This window comes from Cinclus cinclus, chromosome 1 (genome assembly GCF_963662255.1).
Source record: "Cinclus cinclus chromosome 1, bCinCin1.1, whole genome shotgun sequence".
NCBI classification, from domain to species: Eukaryota; Metazoa; Chordata; class Aves; order Passeriformes; family Cinclidae; genus Cinclus; species Cinclus cinclus.
In genome coordinates, this window is record NC_085046.1 from 129,842,080 (window position 1) to 129,858,029 (window position 15,950).

At 41.5% G+C, this 15,950-nt stretch overlaps 1 protein-coding gene across 1 annotated transcript in view; it reads left to right on the forward strand.

Annotated features, from left to right (window-relative positions):
* The window catches only part of LAPTM4B (lysosomal protein transmembrane 4 beta), a 59,124-nt gene that overhangs the window by 19,175 nt on the left and 23,999 nt on the right, over positions 1–15,950 (forward strand). The window contains exons 3-5 of the mRNA XM_062503196.1: positions 6,578–6,651; positions 7,245–7,367; positions 15,088–15,186. Of these exons, the coding sequence (XP_062359180.1) occupies positions 6,578–6,651; positions 7,245–7,367; positions 15,088–15,186 (296 nt within the window). The remainder of the gene's footprint in view (positions 1–6,577; positions 6,652–7,244; positions 7,368–15,087; positions 15,187–15,950) is intronic.

The window sequence follows — 15,950 nt, forward strand, 5'->3', positions numbered from 1 at the left end:
GGAGATATGGAGACTGCACCTCCCAGCACCATACTGCTGTTCAGGCTGAGTGCCTTCATTCATGTTGGATGTATTCATGCACCCCCCTGTGCATGTGGCATGACTTGCATAAACCTGCTGAAATAGATGCAAATACAAATATCAACTGTATAGTTACAGGCGTATTAGAAATAACACAGAACAATTCCTTCTCTTAATGAAAGGCATAATAGAAAATCTTCAATATAGTTTCAGAGAAGGGTAAGCTAAGCTAATGTCTCCTACAAAACCCTCTATCCTTTGCAAATGTTTCCTTGCTCCATAACATCTTCAAATTATTTAGTGGTTTGTTGATATAACTATTTAATTAATATCTAGTAAAGTTTTCTCTCGATGTGATTTTGATAAAAATGTCTGTGTATTTTCATTTCTGCTCACAAGATTGTAGTCTGAAACAATGTCTGTTGCTAATCACACTGGTGTCTTTCTGCTCAGAATCCCCCCATCCAAAACTAAATGTTATAAGTCCTTTCCTCATTCCTACTGAAGTCAATAAAGAGTCAGTAGGAGAAGCAATAGCCCCACACATGACACATTGTTGTGTCAGAGATGCTGGGTATCATTTAAGAGATGCTTATTTCCACAAGGTCTTTAATGCAGATATGCCTTGAGGGTCTACACTGAATTGGTGATAAGGGATGATTGCTACTCTATTGTGTCTTCATTGAAAAACCACCTGCAACTTCCAACTAAAAATCTTTTTATATAACTGGATTTAAGAAAGTAAGGACCATAGTAGATACAGATGGGCTCCTAGCTGATACTGACATATTAAAACTGACTGCCTTGTCCTAATTCTCAGAGATTAACCTTGGTAATGACTGTCTGTCACTGTGGTTTTATATAGCCTACATCAGAGGCCTGCCAGTGCCCAAGGCTTTAAAATTGTAATTCTGTTTTGTAATGCAGTAGCTGTCAGATAAAGTACATTGTGAGTTTCCATCTACACTTGAAAATTGTATTTTCTGCATATTTGTACCAAGGCTTCTGAAGTGAACCCTGCAAGACTATGAAAGGATGGCTTATGGGCCAAGCAACCTCATTTCCATTTGGTAAAGGGAACATTTCACAGGCAGTTAAATTACGAATGAACACTTGAATTGATGTCTCCTTTTATTCTTTGACTCCCTCTGGTTTGGTGCCTTACTGAGGCAGTTGAATCAAGCTACTGATTTTTATGGTTGCTGAAAATAGCTGGCAGGAGATAATTTCTTGCTTCTTTTCTTTAAGCATGACTGTATTTGTTCAAATGCAATGAAATATTTTATTATGAGATAAATCATCAGAAAAACTTCCACATACTCCTCTCTTTTCCTACTTTAGTCATTCTTGAAGCAATATTTTTCAGGGCAGCTGCATGCACTGAAAGTATGTGTATGAAATACAGGCAGATACATAATTTTGTATGCTAAAGAAGGTCCTGAAGTTGTTATCTATATGTACTTCTGTTGACAAATAATAATAATAATAACATGAACAGCAATAGCCATTATTCTCATTAGTATTGATACTCCTATCAACAGCAAACAACAAAAAAATGCAAATACAGTTTACATGTAAAATTTGTCACTCTCTCCTGTAAAAGGATCCCTCATAAAAGATCTGAAAACATCATTTGGAAAAAAGTTATCAGCTGTGCCACAGTAGTCAAATGGAGTTAATGACAGGTTTCCCTTGACTTCCAAGAAACCAGGATTCCCCCAGTATTTGTATTCAGATTTATTTCTAGCTGTGCCTGGTTTATGGAGAATTTTCAATTTTCTGTTCCAGCAGTGGGAAAAATTCCTGCCCGCTGAAGAGGCACAGCCAGTCTAGTGCAAACTGCTTGAAAATACGAGTGCAGCATCAGTTCTAATTCCAGGATTTAGCATGGTTCCAAGGGCATTGCCAGAGGCTCCAAAATACCTGTTTGATTAGTCAGAGAAAAATGTACCTGAACACTTAGAAAAAAGCTCTAGGCGATTTATTTTCCCTTCTATTCTAGAAAAGGAAACAAAGGGGAAGGAAGTCTGCCAAGACGTAGCCATGTGGCAGAGGGAGTTACTGGAAGACACCAGTGTATGTGGTTTGTGTACATCTTGGAGCTGGGTAAACTGCTGGGTTTCCTCCTGTGCTGGATATTCAGCTGCGCCCATTTAGTTTCATCCTTCTTTTTATTATTTCCTGAGGGAGTTTAGAACCTGGACTAGGGAAAATTAGAAATGTGTGACCTGCTCCATGTAATACTGCTGCTGTTAAAAGACTAATAATCTCACAGCAGGAGATGGAAAAGGCCTATAATTTATTTTGACTTCCCAGAGGATTTTGCCTGAGCCTTCTGTTCAGCTTCTTCAGATGCACAGCCCATCATTCTGACATGTCAACAGCCCAAACAAGCAGTGGGTGTTGCTTGGTTTTGTTTATTGTTGTCTTAGTGTCAGAAAAGTGTGTGATACTTCACAGACCACATGACAACAAGGATTGAAATCCTCTGCATGCCCTACAGAAATGGAGGGGAACTTTGACTTTGTTGATGTCAGCAACTCTAGGTCAAAACCTGCCCGTGTCCCTGCCCTGGGATGGGCAGACAGGACAAGCAGACATCTCAGGACAGGGGAGAATAATGTGATGATCTCTTTGCTGAATATAACATGCACCCAGGACTTAAAAATCCTAATTCAAATAGAAAAAATTTATAAAGAAATCTACAGACAGCAGGCTTGGACTTCTGCTGGGGGATAAATGGAAATGATGGAGTAGGTACTTTCCTGTCCCATCAACACCACCTATGTAGTACAACTCCCAGATGTAGGGAGGGAGACAAAACTAGATCCCTTCCCAACATAGGATATTCAGGGCAGCACTTTCCCCTCTAATTTTATGCTCTGGAGTAAATGTGCTGGGCTCAAAGGTGCAGAATACTCTTTCCTTCTCACTGCCCTCCTCTCTTGGCCAGGGAGAAAATGCTGCTGCTCTGCAGGCTATGGCCCAGGAGGCTGCACAGTGGCTGGCAGCAGTGACATATAAGCTTGCACCAGCAGCCTGGAGGAGAGAGCAAGACAGTAATCCTTAGCTGGCAGTCAGGAAGCTCTTGGATAAATAAGGCTGGGAGAGTGGGAGAAACTGCCTGAGGATTGCAGGCTGCTGATCAGCAGCTTTCTGGCCCTTGCTGTCAAAGCTGTGGGTCAGCAGTTAACTCCAGGACAGGGGCAGATGATGAGGATTTGAGGTCTTCATCACTCCACACAAGTCCTGGCTCAGGAGCTGATGTTGCTGGCTGCTCCTTCCTGTCCCTGCAGCAGCCACCATCAGCCTCCTCTGCAAGAGGAGAGGGGAAGGCAAGGAAATACTTCTGAGCTGGGTTTGAGGGAGCTCGAGCTGCAGCTTGCTGTGCACACAAGTACCCCATGACAGGATCTCTGCCCATGCCCAGCAGCATCTTCTCTCCATAGAGGTAGGAAAGCAGGATGTCACTGCAAGGTATAAGAATTAAAAAACTCAACTGGTTTCTTAGAACACAGGAAGAAAAAAACAACTGGTTTCTTTACACCCAAGGAGAAAACTCAAAAAGCCATCTAGGACAATAACCCCTTCAGCAGTCCAAGTACAGCCATGAATGCCATAGAAAGCACAGCATGGCTGCAAAAAAAATCACACACCCCTGTCAGTTTCTCACTTAATGTGCTGCATATCTAGTTTCATTCTGATTAATTGAAGCTGACACGGCTCAAAAAACCCAATGAAGCCTTAAATGAGAAAGAACTAGCTTGAGCCAACTAGGACTTGGCACGGTGGAGCACAGTTAGGGAGACACTGGAGACAGGGAGCATGATGTGTCAGACCAGATCTTCAATGTCAACTTCATCACAGTTTGTTTGGCTCTGGCTCTGAGCCAGTACTGCTACAGGCACCAGCAAAGTGGAACCTATGACTCCTGGATCTGCTGCAAATGACAATGACAGCAGCTCCCCCCTGGTTGCAGGAAGTAAGTGGTTGGGATCAAGAACAAATGCATAAGAAGTGCCTCCAAACTGATGGTCAGAATCAAAATACTGATCCAAGAGCCTCTTTTACAAGACCTTCAACTGAGGCTAGTGGCTACAGCTGCCATTTTCACTTCTCTCCTTTTCTTTCCTTTCATTACCTCAGTTGTACCTGGTCTCTTCAAAATAATTTTGATTTCACAGGATGTAGTAGGCAGCCAGAGTAAATGGCCACACAACCAGAAGTGTCTTAGGAAGCTGCAGTTTGTGGATACTTCTTCCTCTTGAGGGCAGAATTCAGATAACTTCTAACAGGCACAGCACAGCCTTTACAGCTCCTAAGAACCTAGAAACTGGTTGAAGTAATGCAGCTCAAACACTGCACTGGTTGTCTGGATTCTCTACACATTCTAAGAGGAGAAGGAGGTGCATTTGAAGAGCAATTTGGGATGCACTGAGATATCATTCCCTCCTGAATGAAGTCATTCCCTCTGGAGCCCAGCTCTCTCCCAGTGGCATTGTGCAGCACCCATGAGCTGAGTTGCAGAATGCCACTGTGAAAGAAATGGGGAGTGCCAGGGTGAGCTAAACTTACTGCTGAGTGCAGGCCCCTCTCCTGGGTGAGACTTGCTTATTTTGAGAATAAGGCAAAGATTCAAGCATTTGTACTCTGGGAAAGGACATCTGTGCTCCAGGGCCTCATCAGACTACAGTGGTTTGAATGGGCTCCTCCAAGTGCCAGGAAAAGGCACTTTATCCTTCAAATTTAATCCATTAAATTAGGAAGTAACCTGCCATAGGAATTCTTCTGTGGCATTTGAGACCCCATGCAATCCCAAGGACAAACTTTGGGGTCGAGAGAGAGAACAAGAATCCTGAAACCTAGGACACAGGCAGTGTTCTGGAAAAGGAGAGACCTGGGTTCTGAAAGCCTTAATCCTGCTGTTGGCAGGTGCAGTGCCCAAGGAGCTAGAGAATATGAGCAGCTCTGGAGAAGTTCTCACCTGCCAGCAGCAGTCTCCTCTTGCTCATTTCCCCACCAATTTAACAAGGCTCAGGTTCCTCTCTGCATCAAAGGCCAGCAGAAATCTGGATTAGTGCCATCTAGAGCAAAGTTTGTGTTCCCTTAGGTGCAGGAGGATCAAGGACTTGGTCTTTTGTTTTCTACATGGATGATAATTCTGGTAGGACGGAAATAATGACAGACAAGACTTAGAGTGCCTGTCCTTCCTCCTCAGCCATGGCCTGGGTGAGCCTGCACTGCTTCCTGGTGGTGACAAGTGAGACCTGTCCACAGCTGCCAGATCCTTTCAGAGACTTGGGTGAAGGCTCCAGGGCCCAGAACATAATTTTGATGCATCCAGGGAGTTGAGCTGGGGACTGTTCCATGCTATGGGATGCTCCTCGTCATGTGCTGGAGCAGATGTCATGGCAGCTCTGTGATGAAATGATGTCATCTTTACACTTTGAATGTTTCCAGAGTCAGGGTAGTGAACATCCTGAGCACTGTCATGTGTTTGTGCATCTCAGAGGTCCTCCATATACCTCATCAAGGCAGGTAGTTTAAACACACCTGGTGACAGCAATGTGAGCAGCAGGTACCTCACAGATACCAGCAGAGGTGGGTTCTCTAAAGCCATGTCCTATACACCTCATGTCCTCTGTCCTCTTTGTGCACTGGCTTAACCTCAGAAAAATAGGCACAATATTCCATTGCACTCCCAAACTCACTGTGAGGTCAAGTTCAGAAATTCACTTCTGTTGTCCTGACAGTAGTCTATAATGATATCTATATATAGATAGAGAGATGTGCATATGAAAACACCAAACATGTAACTTTTTTCCCCAGGATCTCCTTCCAACTGTTCATAGCTTAGAAACATTTTAAATCTAATGAAAATTTAATTGAAAGCTGATCAGCAGTAGAAGAAAAAGATAGGAGTCCTGTAATTCCTTCAGTCAAAATCTTAAAGAATATTTTCTTTCCTTTATTGCTTTAACTTTCCTGACAGTTATACATTTTCATTAATAAATATATATCTGTAGTATTCTTGGTTGAAATGAAAATTTTCAAGATGTTATTTCTGCTGTAAGATGCCTTTATCTGCTAGTTGTGCTCCTTTTCCAGTGTAGAGACATATGAGGAATGGTATACAGCAGCTGTTGGTGAAGAAACAATCTGTAGTGCAGAAAAGCAGACACATTCTGACTATAGATACCAGCACCACCAGTAAAATAGTCCTGTCAAAACTGTTCTTGATTTTTGAAAATCCCTAGAAAAATTAGACCATTCATCTCCACAGTCTCATAGAGGCTGCACAGTGTTAGTATTAGTGTGTCAGCACAGTGTAATGCTGTAGGCTTGCATAGACAGAAGCACCGTCTGTGCTTCTTGTATTTAGGAGGTTCCCCACAAAAGCGAGAGGTTTCCTCCAGCAATGGCCGAACGATGCACCTGACCCCATCTCCACCCATCTCCCACCCTGCCCTTTGAGATGTCCTGCACAAGGGAGGTGGCAAAATAACTGAAGCAAGCTCTGAATTTGTCTGCAATCATTGATGTGTCTCTTTTCCAGATATGTGCATTGCCACTGCAATTTCTCTCCTTATGATTCTGATCTGTGCAATGGCTACATATGGCGCCTATAAGGTAATTCATTATATTTGGTGAAGACACGAATGAAGTGATCTACACAACTCCATAGAAACAAAATTAAGAAAACTGTTTTCTAACTAATACTTCTTTACTGGTTTAGCTGAAAACTGAGGTGGGGTGGAAAAGAAGCTGAGGAAGCAGCAGAGCTGATTGCTTGGATCAGTGGTACCCCAGGGCCCCCTGATGCAGGCAGCAGTTGTGTTGATTGTCTGCAGTTTCAAATATAAGTAACCTCTGGGCAAATGGTGGATTCAAATAACTGAATCTTGTACCTATCAAAGTTAAGGGAAATTTTTCTCGTTCACCTCCCAAGCCTGTGGTTTGTCCCAACATTAATCCTATTAATTAGAAAGGAAAAGTATCGTGTGGTTTCTAAATCTCCTAATGTAACAAGCTGTGGGAGTTGCACCACACATATTACTGCAGTACAGTAGCCAAATTGCCTTGGCCAAACATTTTGGCCAAATGTCATATTTCTTGCAGTTGATTTAATACTCCATAATGTCAAATATTCCTTAGATTCCTGTAGAAAGACATATATTCCTCTATTTTAACTTTTGGCTTATGAGTTTCTTTTTCCTTTTCAGCAACATGCGGCTTGGATCATCCCTTTCTTCTGTTACCAGATCTTTGACTTTGCTCTCAACACTTTGGTTGCCATCAGTGTACTCGTATATCCCAGCACAATTCAGGACTACCTCCGTCAACTGGTAAATCACTTAATGTTCACAGGCCTTTGGGGGGCTTTGGGGAAAAAAAAAACCTGTAAGATGCAGTTTTTGCCCTGTATTTCTAGCCAGTGGTATCCTTCTGTATAGTCCTTTCAGTCCTTGCCAGTCTGAATTCAACACCCTTGCAAGGCTACATTACTAAATTATTACATTATTTGTGAAAAGTTTGGAAGTTTTGCAATGATGTGAAAGGTCTCAGCACCTAACATCATTTAGAGTGAGTCTTATTGCAAGACATAGATGATAAATAATTGCTTTTTCATTCAGAGTTATTGTGTTCATATCCAGTGGCTTATTTTTGGCACTATTTCAAGGATATTTTGTTGTTTATTTTAATTTATTTGGTAGCTATAAGACATTTTATTAGGCAGGAGTTTCATTGAGTGAAGGTTTGGTTTTGCTAGAAAATATTTTGGATTCTGTTGTAGGGACATTTAGAGGCTCCCTTCTCATTCTGCTCAAACATCTATGGCCAGTACTGCATAAGTGTTCAAGATACAATCACAGCCCGCTAGAGCAAGGACAAGAGCCCACCAGCCTCTGTCTCATCACAGGACCATGTCCCATGTCCAGCAGGGTTCACATGGCATGGCAGAGTTCTGGAGAAGCCAGTTCTCCAGATGTGTCTGAAAATCTGCCTTGAGAACCTGAATACAGATTAGCTTGGCTGTGAACTTTGTTGTGTGGATGGAAAGGTGGCCGGTATAAATAACAGGTAATGAGAAACAGCAGGCAGATAAGTAGCCACACAAATCTGCAGGAAGAGGCAATGTGTCATGCCAATGAGAGCTGGGATACATCAGGAGCCTGTTGTACTTCATCATATTTAACACCCACCTGCGTTCACAGCTGATGGTGCCCTAGAAGAGGAGCAGAGGAATAAATCAAAAGGTTCTCAGAGATACGAGTGGAAAAGAGCAAATTACAACTATGGTTTGGGAGTGCTGAAGCTGGCACTGGCACTACTGGAGCCCTCCTGCCTGTCCTTTACCTAAAACCTTGCTGCTGCATCAGTGCCAGCCCTGCTCTTGTGACAGCACAAGCATCTGTGTGGCTGCAGAACTCCCCCCACCTCCCAGAGCATGAGTTGTAACCAGATTTTACTCAGTATTGGTCACTGTGCAAGAACATGATGTGGACAAAAACAGGCTAGGAAATGTGCACTTGAAAGCCCTGCTCTTCTGCTGAAAATCTGGTGCTACATATGGAGCTGACTCACTAGAAGGGCAAAGAGCAGCTCTTCCTTTTGAAATGTGTGCTGAAACATCCCTTTGTTTCCTTGCAGATAAAAGAATAACAGGTCCTTCTGTAGCAGAAATAGAGCAGGCCTTGGAAGGGGTTTGGTATGGTGCAGCAGAACACTCTGTGATCTGTACTGCTACTCTGGAGTGTTGAATCTTTGGTTGCACACATCTTTGTCTTGCTGTTGTAAATCATATTCTGGACTGGTAATGAAATGCTACAGGACTTCAGGAGTGCTAAACTGTCAGTGCTCAAAAGGGCAATGGGGATTTCCAGAATAATTATAGGCTGATTAGCCTGACATTGCTACCAAGCAGAATAATAAAAGAAGGGCTGGGGCTGAGAGGACAGTTCATTGATAATGGATTACATCAGAGAAAAATTATTAATCACTGCCAGCACAGTTTCATGAAAAATCAGTCCTGCAGGCAAACTCATTTTCCTTCACTGACAAGATTACTGACTTCATCAATAAAGATGAGCAGGAGCATAATGGACTTTTCATGAGATGTTTGACTTCGCAGCATGATGCTCAGAGCAACAATAAAGCACTAGATCAATACAGGATGTATCACATGGATTAGGAGAGGTTAGCTGGCAGATTGCTAAGGGCTGTGGTCGAGCTGACCATCTGCCAGTGAGTTTCTATTTTGAGTAGAGGAAGGTCTCCAGGAGTCAGCAGTAGATTTCATGCTCCTCCTGACTTCCCTTAATAATGTTGGACCCCAAGAGGCATTTCACAAAAGCTGATGTCAGCCATGGGAGAGCTTCTCCAGGCTCATTGTCTAGAGGGATTGAGTCCTTTGGTGGGAGGTTGTGAGCAGAAGTGTAATCTGGATGTTCTGTGTCATCCTCTGGAAGACTCTACCCTGCATTGCCCAGAGTGAGCACATCTCCTCATTTCCCAGTGGCAGGACTTGTGACTTTTCCCAGCACTTAAAAAAAAAAAGGAAAAAAGAAAAACAAACAAAAAAACGTAGTTCACACTGAGTTAGACTGCCTGAGAACTTGAATTTAGCCACTAATGTGTGATACAGAGATAAATGCAAAGAAATGTAAAAGCCTGAGAAATACAGATGAGTATATGATTTGACAACTATGCCTGGGATGCAGTGACCCTGTAAGCAGCCTAGGGATTTAAGTGCCAAAACTAAAGTCCCTAGGTTGTTTTGCTGTTTGCAAAAATTGCTCTTGGGATTTGTGGACAGAAAAAAGAGCAATTAATAGTAAGGGAGAGGAGACTTCCCTTTTCTGTTGGTAGTGTGGATTTTCTGCATCTATTTATGGAGTCCAGTTGTGAAAAAAACAATGCTTAAAAGTCAGAAAACATGCAGGTAAGTTCCTAAAAATAACTATGTAAAAGCTAGATGTACTGTAGTATGATGAGAGATAATCAGCTTTTCCTGCTTCATTTACTGAGAAAAAATACCAAGAGGTAGTGCCATTAGAGGTTTCATATGCAAAATAATGAGGGATTAGTTTGTATTTTATCATTCGTGTTGGAGATTAGTGATGAGGAAAAACTACCAAGAGTTGTGATGAATTTCGAACAGTTAATATCACCTGTTTAAAAAAGTTTTGAAGCTGTTCTGCATCTGCTTTGAAGCTGATCATGTCTCCTGTGTCTCAGCTGTGGTCCCAAACACAAAAGTTTCAACTGGAACCCCTTGTCCCTTTACTTGGCAGGGCTACATCTGTTGGCAAAAGGTTGTTTCATTTGGTTCAGAGTAAATACACTCCGAGTGGGCAGAAACAAAGGGGAGATGTGAAGGGCACATCCACCATTATCAGGTACTCAGACGTGGGACAAGATGAAAATCAATGCAAGCAATTACACCATAAATGCAATGCTGTGTGGGTGTGATTCATCCTAATGGTTTGCAAATAAGCCCTAGGGCTGTCTTGCCCTCACCCCCTTTGCAGTGGTCTGCTAGGGTAGGCAGGGAACAAGGACTGTGTTTCTTCCTGGCATTCTTACAGTTTCTGTTCCTCTATAACTGTTTGCATTTGGAAAATTATATTTTAAGGGGCACAGGTCCATAAGATAAATGAAAAATCCTAACTGTTGTTCAAATCCATTACTGAATATCTGGGAGAAACTGTGCATTTGTTAACAGAATACATTTAGCGGTCTCAGAACTTTTTGTTTGCTCTAAGGTGAGGAAAACCCTGTTTCTTTAACCATTTCTACTTCACTGTTATCTGGCATCATTGCATAGTTATTTTGCACATCCGCCACATTTCAGTCTGTCAGTGATGAGTTGTAGCTGCCTGTGAAATTCTCCATGAACTTTTAGCAAGAGGATGAGTACATAGCAATAAACTAGACAGGGCCATAGCTGAAAATGTTGCAATTGTGTTCACAGGGTAATTGGTAACATCAGTCTGTACTGGCTTCTTCTTTCCTAGGAACAGCGTCTTTGGGAACTTTTTGTTGTATTTGATACCCAGCTGAGCTCAGGTGTGCTACTTAATTGCCATAGGTTGCAAGAGCATCTTAGGGTGAAGGGTCACGTAGAACAAGTAAATGTTACAAGTTTTTCATTAATAAGTTTTATGGTGATCATGTGATCAAAGTTTCTAAGAGTTACACTGGATATCTTGGTCACTGTCATTTAAAAGGCAAAAACTTTTTCATACAGCAAATCCAACATATGTAAAATAAAAATCATTTTAGTTCTTGGTTTAAGCAGAGGTTTAAAGCAGTTTGACCTAAAGCACATTTCTTTCATTTAACACCACTAAATCTTTGATATATGGGCATTTTAAAGCCTTCAACTTGAACACTTCATCTTCTGTCATCTGATAAGAGCATACGAAATGGACTGAAGCAGAGGTGCAGAACAGGCTGGTATGCAACTGAGTTATGCAAACTTTTTTCTAATCAAGAACTATGACAGTTCATCTAAACAAAATTTCAAAGTATATTAAGTAGCTTTACTGTGCTTGTTGCCTAACAATTCAAGTGGTATCAGCCATGCTTTTAAATCCATGGAAAAATATCTAGAGAACATAAAAGAGATTAACCTAAAGAAATTTTCCTATAAACTAAAGCTTAAAATGAAAATATCCCTTCTGATATTTTTAATGCCATTTTATAATTCCAAAGAAGTATCACTAGCTTCATAGCAGAGCTTTGAAAGTTCTACAGACACATTGCTGTTTTCTTTCAATTTTGTAAGATTCTGATACTTGGAGAATTGTAATTTGGAATGACAATCCGCACTATTTTAAAATGGATATTTTGTGGTCCAAGGTGAAGGAAGACATGAAAGGTTATGCAAGCAGGATGAGTGAATGAGAAATGGTTTTAGCCTTTGTCACTTTATTCTTCTTGTGTGTTTGTACAATACCAATGCAGTAGAAATGTACTTCCCATTCACGAGTCTTTTAAAGTGTTTAATAGGGCCTTGATATGAATAAGCAGTAATCTTTTTAAAACAGAAATGTTATCAGGTATATTATTATGCACACAGTCCTCTCCATGTCCATGACAAGGTTATAAATGACACTTTAATTATGACTTTAACATGCCAGTGCAACACCATTACAACTACCTTTCGTTTGTATAGAAAATTTCATTATGTTCTGCTCCAAAATCACTCCTGTATTTCCAGTGATAGGCTTGATTTTTTTTCCTACATAGATGCCTTTCAGCCCCATCTTCATCAAACCTGCACAACATTTGACACTGATCTTTTTCCAGAAGTTGCAGCACCGAACCTGGTGCCTGGAACCTTCCCAGCAGTAGGATTTCTGCTACTGGTCTTCCCACAGGAGAGCAAATTCCCAAGACAGGGGCAGAATTTCTTGTCCCACCTCATGTGTCCACATCAGTATTTAAGGTCATCATTGCAGTCAGTGAAGGCCTGTGGTTTGATTCATCTGAACCACTCTTGGTACCTGTTTCCTGTGGGAATTAATGAGATTCTGGGAATAGTTACAGCCATGGGATGAGACCCAAGGGCTGTCTAATGTCACCAGTTCCTTGGTGGTCCCTGTACTGGGTGACACTGGAACCAGTTGAGATGCTTACCACCATCTTTCCTGCTTCTTTGCCAAAGGTGCAGGTTTTACAAATTGGTTTTCCTACAGCACTGAAGGGGTTTGTAGTTGTGAACTAAGGTCAGACTGCTCATAGGCTGGCCCAGCCCAGTTTGCAAAAAAAGACAAAGGGGTTTCTTCCATGCTGGCCCGATGCTCTTGGGCTATCTGTCAGAGAACTGGAAGCTTTGTCTCCCACACAGGAAGCCTGGAAGCTCCAGAAGGGACTGACTTCAGTTTTTATATCCTGCACCAAGATCTCCCAGGCACCTGTGCATGGGGGCACCATGGCATGGGTGCTGCACCAACTGCCTCGCTGGGGCTGCTTACACCTCTCATGTCTTCAGGACAGAAACTCAGGAAGCTGAGCCTGAAGGAGACAAACCACAGTATTTGTTCCTCATGTGCTCTCCTGGCATTGCTGAAATACTTGCTGACACAGTGGTGCTGATATAAAGGAAGGCCAGGCACTGCTGAATAGCACAGCTTGCACCAGACTCAACCAGAGTTCATGGCTCCAGCAGATGTTCCTGCTTTTCAAGGAAGTAGGAGCTTTCTTGGTCATTTGCCTGCTCTTCTCTTGCCCCCATGCAAGTCGCTTTTGAGTTGATGTCTAGAAACAGCCCATTAGATTATGGCCAAAAACACAGCTTGCAGTCATCCAGTCTTTGACCAGTGACTGGTTCCCAAAAATTAGGTTCTTCTTTGGTGACAAAGTCTTAATAGGATTCTTTTATTATATTCAAGAACTATTTTGACTATTTTTTAAATGCTAGATGAGTACTGAAGAAAATAATTTGAGTAGAGGTTTACTGTAATTGTCCTTGACTGACTGGACTTTCTAACTTCTTAACTTATGGTGTCCCTCCTGCTTGTAGGGTGGGGCATTAATACTTAAATTTTATGCATAGAAAGTTTTTGTTTGATTTTTCAGTGTGTCCTTTCTTGGTATATACTCTTGCTTTCTTGGTCTCTGGGTGACTGCATCCACTATATTTTGAATAACCTGTGGGGAAAAAAAAAAGCAGTAACTTACTGAATTATAGCAAGCTAATTCCCTACAAAGGTTGCACCTCAACAAAGAAGATAACATGATAAAAACTTCAGCCGTGGAATTCAGTACAGGAACAGAAACACTGCTGTCAAGAAGTGGAAAATATGCTTATGTAACATTTTTCTGCAAATGGTTACAGCTGCTGTTGATGTTAACCACTCCGAGCAGTTCATGGAAGCGCTAAATAAAGAGCTATTCTCAGTAGCAGCTGTCCAAAAAAAAAAAAAAATTCCTGATGCACTGGGCTGAGTGCTGGAATAAGGGTTATTAAGGGGTTACTCTGGATTTACACCATCATTGCCAAGAATACAGTTATAGCTTGGTCTAGTTAATTGTCCTGACAAGGTTGCAGAGCTGGCCTGGTTAAGTAAGTAGACCTGTAAGGGAAAAGGGAGTTGTGTGGAAGGAACTATTGCATTCAGATATAATGAGCTACTGTTGCAGTGGAGCTATCTTTTGTGGAGAACAACTCTGTCTATGAACAATGATTTATTCTAACTGAAACAGGAACTTGTGTCTTGCAGTATTTCAGAACTATTTGGAACATTCATTTTAAGAAGCGTGGAGTTTTTAAGAAACAAAAAAATATAGTAAAGCATTTTTAGGGGCTGTTTTTCATCACTGATCCTGAAGTGTTTTACAGCTGTAAATCACTAGAGCCTGTGCTAAGCAATAAGATGCATTTTGTCAGTTCTATTTCATGTATGTGATAACAGATGGGCCTGGGGCACATTTCAACTTGAAATCATGAGGTGGCTCCCCTGTAGGACCCATGACTCCATGGGACATGCACTTAGACAGCAGCACTAACAAGTGCTCCTAGAGAAGTAGTCCAAATTTAGCCAAAATAAGATGGAGTAGAATAGACTCAATATATTTTGAAATTTCATAAAATATTAGGTGAAAGTATTATCCTGTCCAGTTTTTCCTGCTTAGACTTTCTTGAAAGAGATGCCACTGTTCGTTGGCAACCAGTGGCAGTGTAATAATTACTCAGTAAGTAAGAGATTTGCCTGCTCTTTCCCATGGTGGAAAATTTCCTGCTGCAACGCTCTCTGACTTCTGCTAATTTGTGTCAGGTACCAACCCAGTGTGCACTGAGCAAGAAAGAGCCCACACCTCATTCAAAGCAAAAAGAAAATCCCTCAGCCCTCCAGGGAACCTTGAGGGTATTCACAATGAGTATTCACAGTGCCTGTTGTAGCCACACTTAGTGAAACTGGTTGGTGGGGAGAGCTCCTAATTTAGTAGATCACAGAAAGCCTTGTAAGCTGATAATTATAGAATGCACTAGTTGAATGGCTCTTAAATGACTTGTGAGATTGACTCACAGTGTTTTGCTTATTTTTGCTTATGCAGCCCAGCAATTTTCCCTACAAGGAAGAGATTATGTCTGTGAACCCTACGTGTCTGGTTGTGATTATCCTGCTTTTCATAAGTATCATTTTGGCTTTTAAGGTAAGTGCACCATGGTGTATAAAGTCCACTTCTGGTCATAGGTGGAACATTCTTTTCTGGGAGATCTGTCTTTAGAAGGGTTCTGGGTAATTAAACCCCCAGCAGCCTGATAACTATATGAAACAGGGTTACAGACATCATGAAAAAATTGTGAAAAATCTCACAGACAAACACAAAACATATAGTCCACAATGGGGAAGTGTGATGCTTGTAAGAGGAGCTCATGGCTTATGAATCCTTTGAAGCAGTGGATCATCTAGTGAACAAGGGAGAGCTTGTTGATACAGACTTCTTTTTACAGAAGGTGTTTGGCAATGTGTCTCATGAAAAAACTTTAAAAACCACCCTTATATGTGTAGGGAGAAGAGAAAAGGTAATCTCTCTGACTGTAGCTAGGAAATAGGGAATAAGCGTAAATTATCAGTCTTTCCAACACTGCGACCCATGCAGTTCAGTGCATTCATAAAAGATCTGGGAAGGAGAAGGAAATCTTAACAACATTTTATTTACAATGTCATTCAAAATAGGAAAAAATATTAGCCAAAAGATCTTTGCAGGAGAATCTCATGGGGTGGACTGACTGAACAAGGAAATGGTAGAGAAATTCAGTGGTGAGGAACTCTTAAGTAGTGGGCACTGAGGAAGCACATTCTTGTTTCACAAACACTGCAGTGACCTCTGAAGTAAACTTGACCACCTGTAACAGGGATATTGTAGCTGTAACAGATAGACCTGTGAAAATACTAGCTTAACTCATTTCTGGT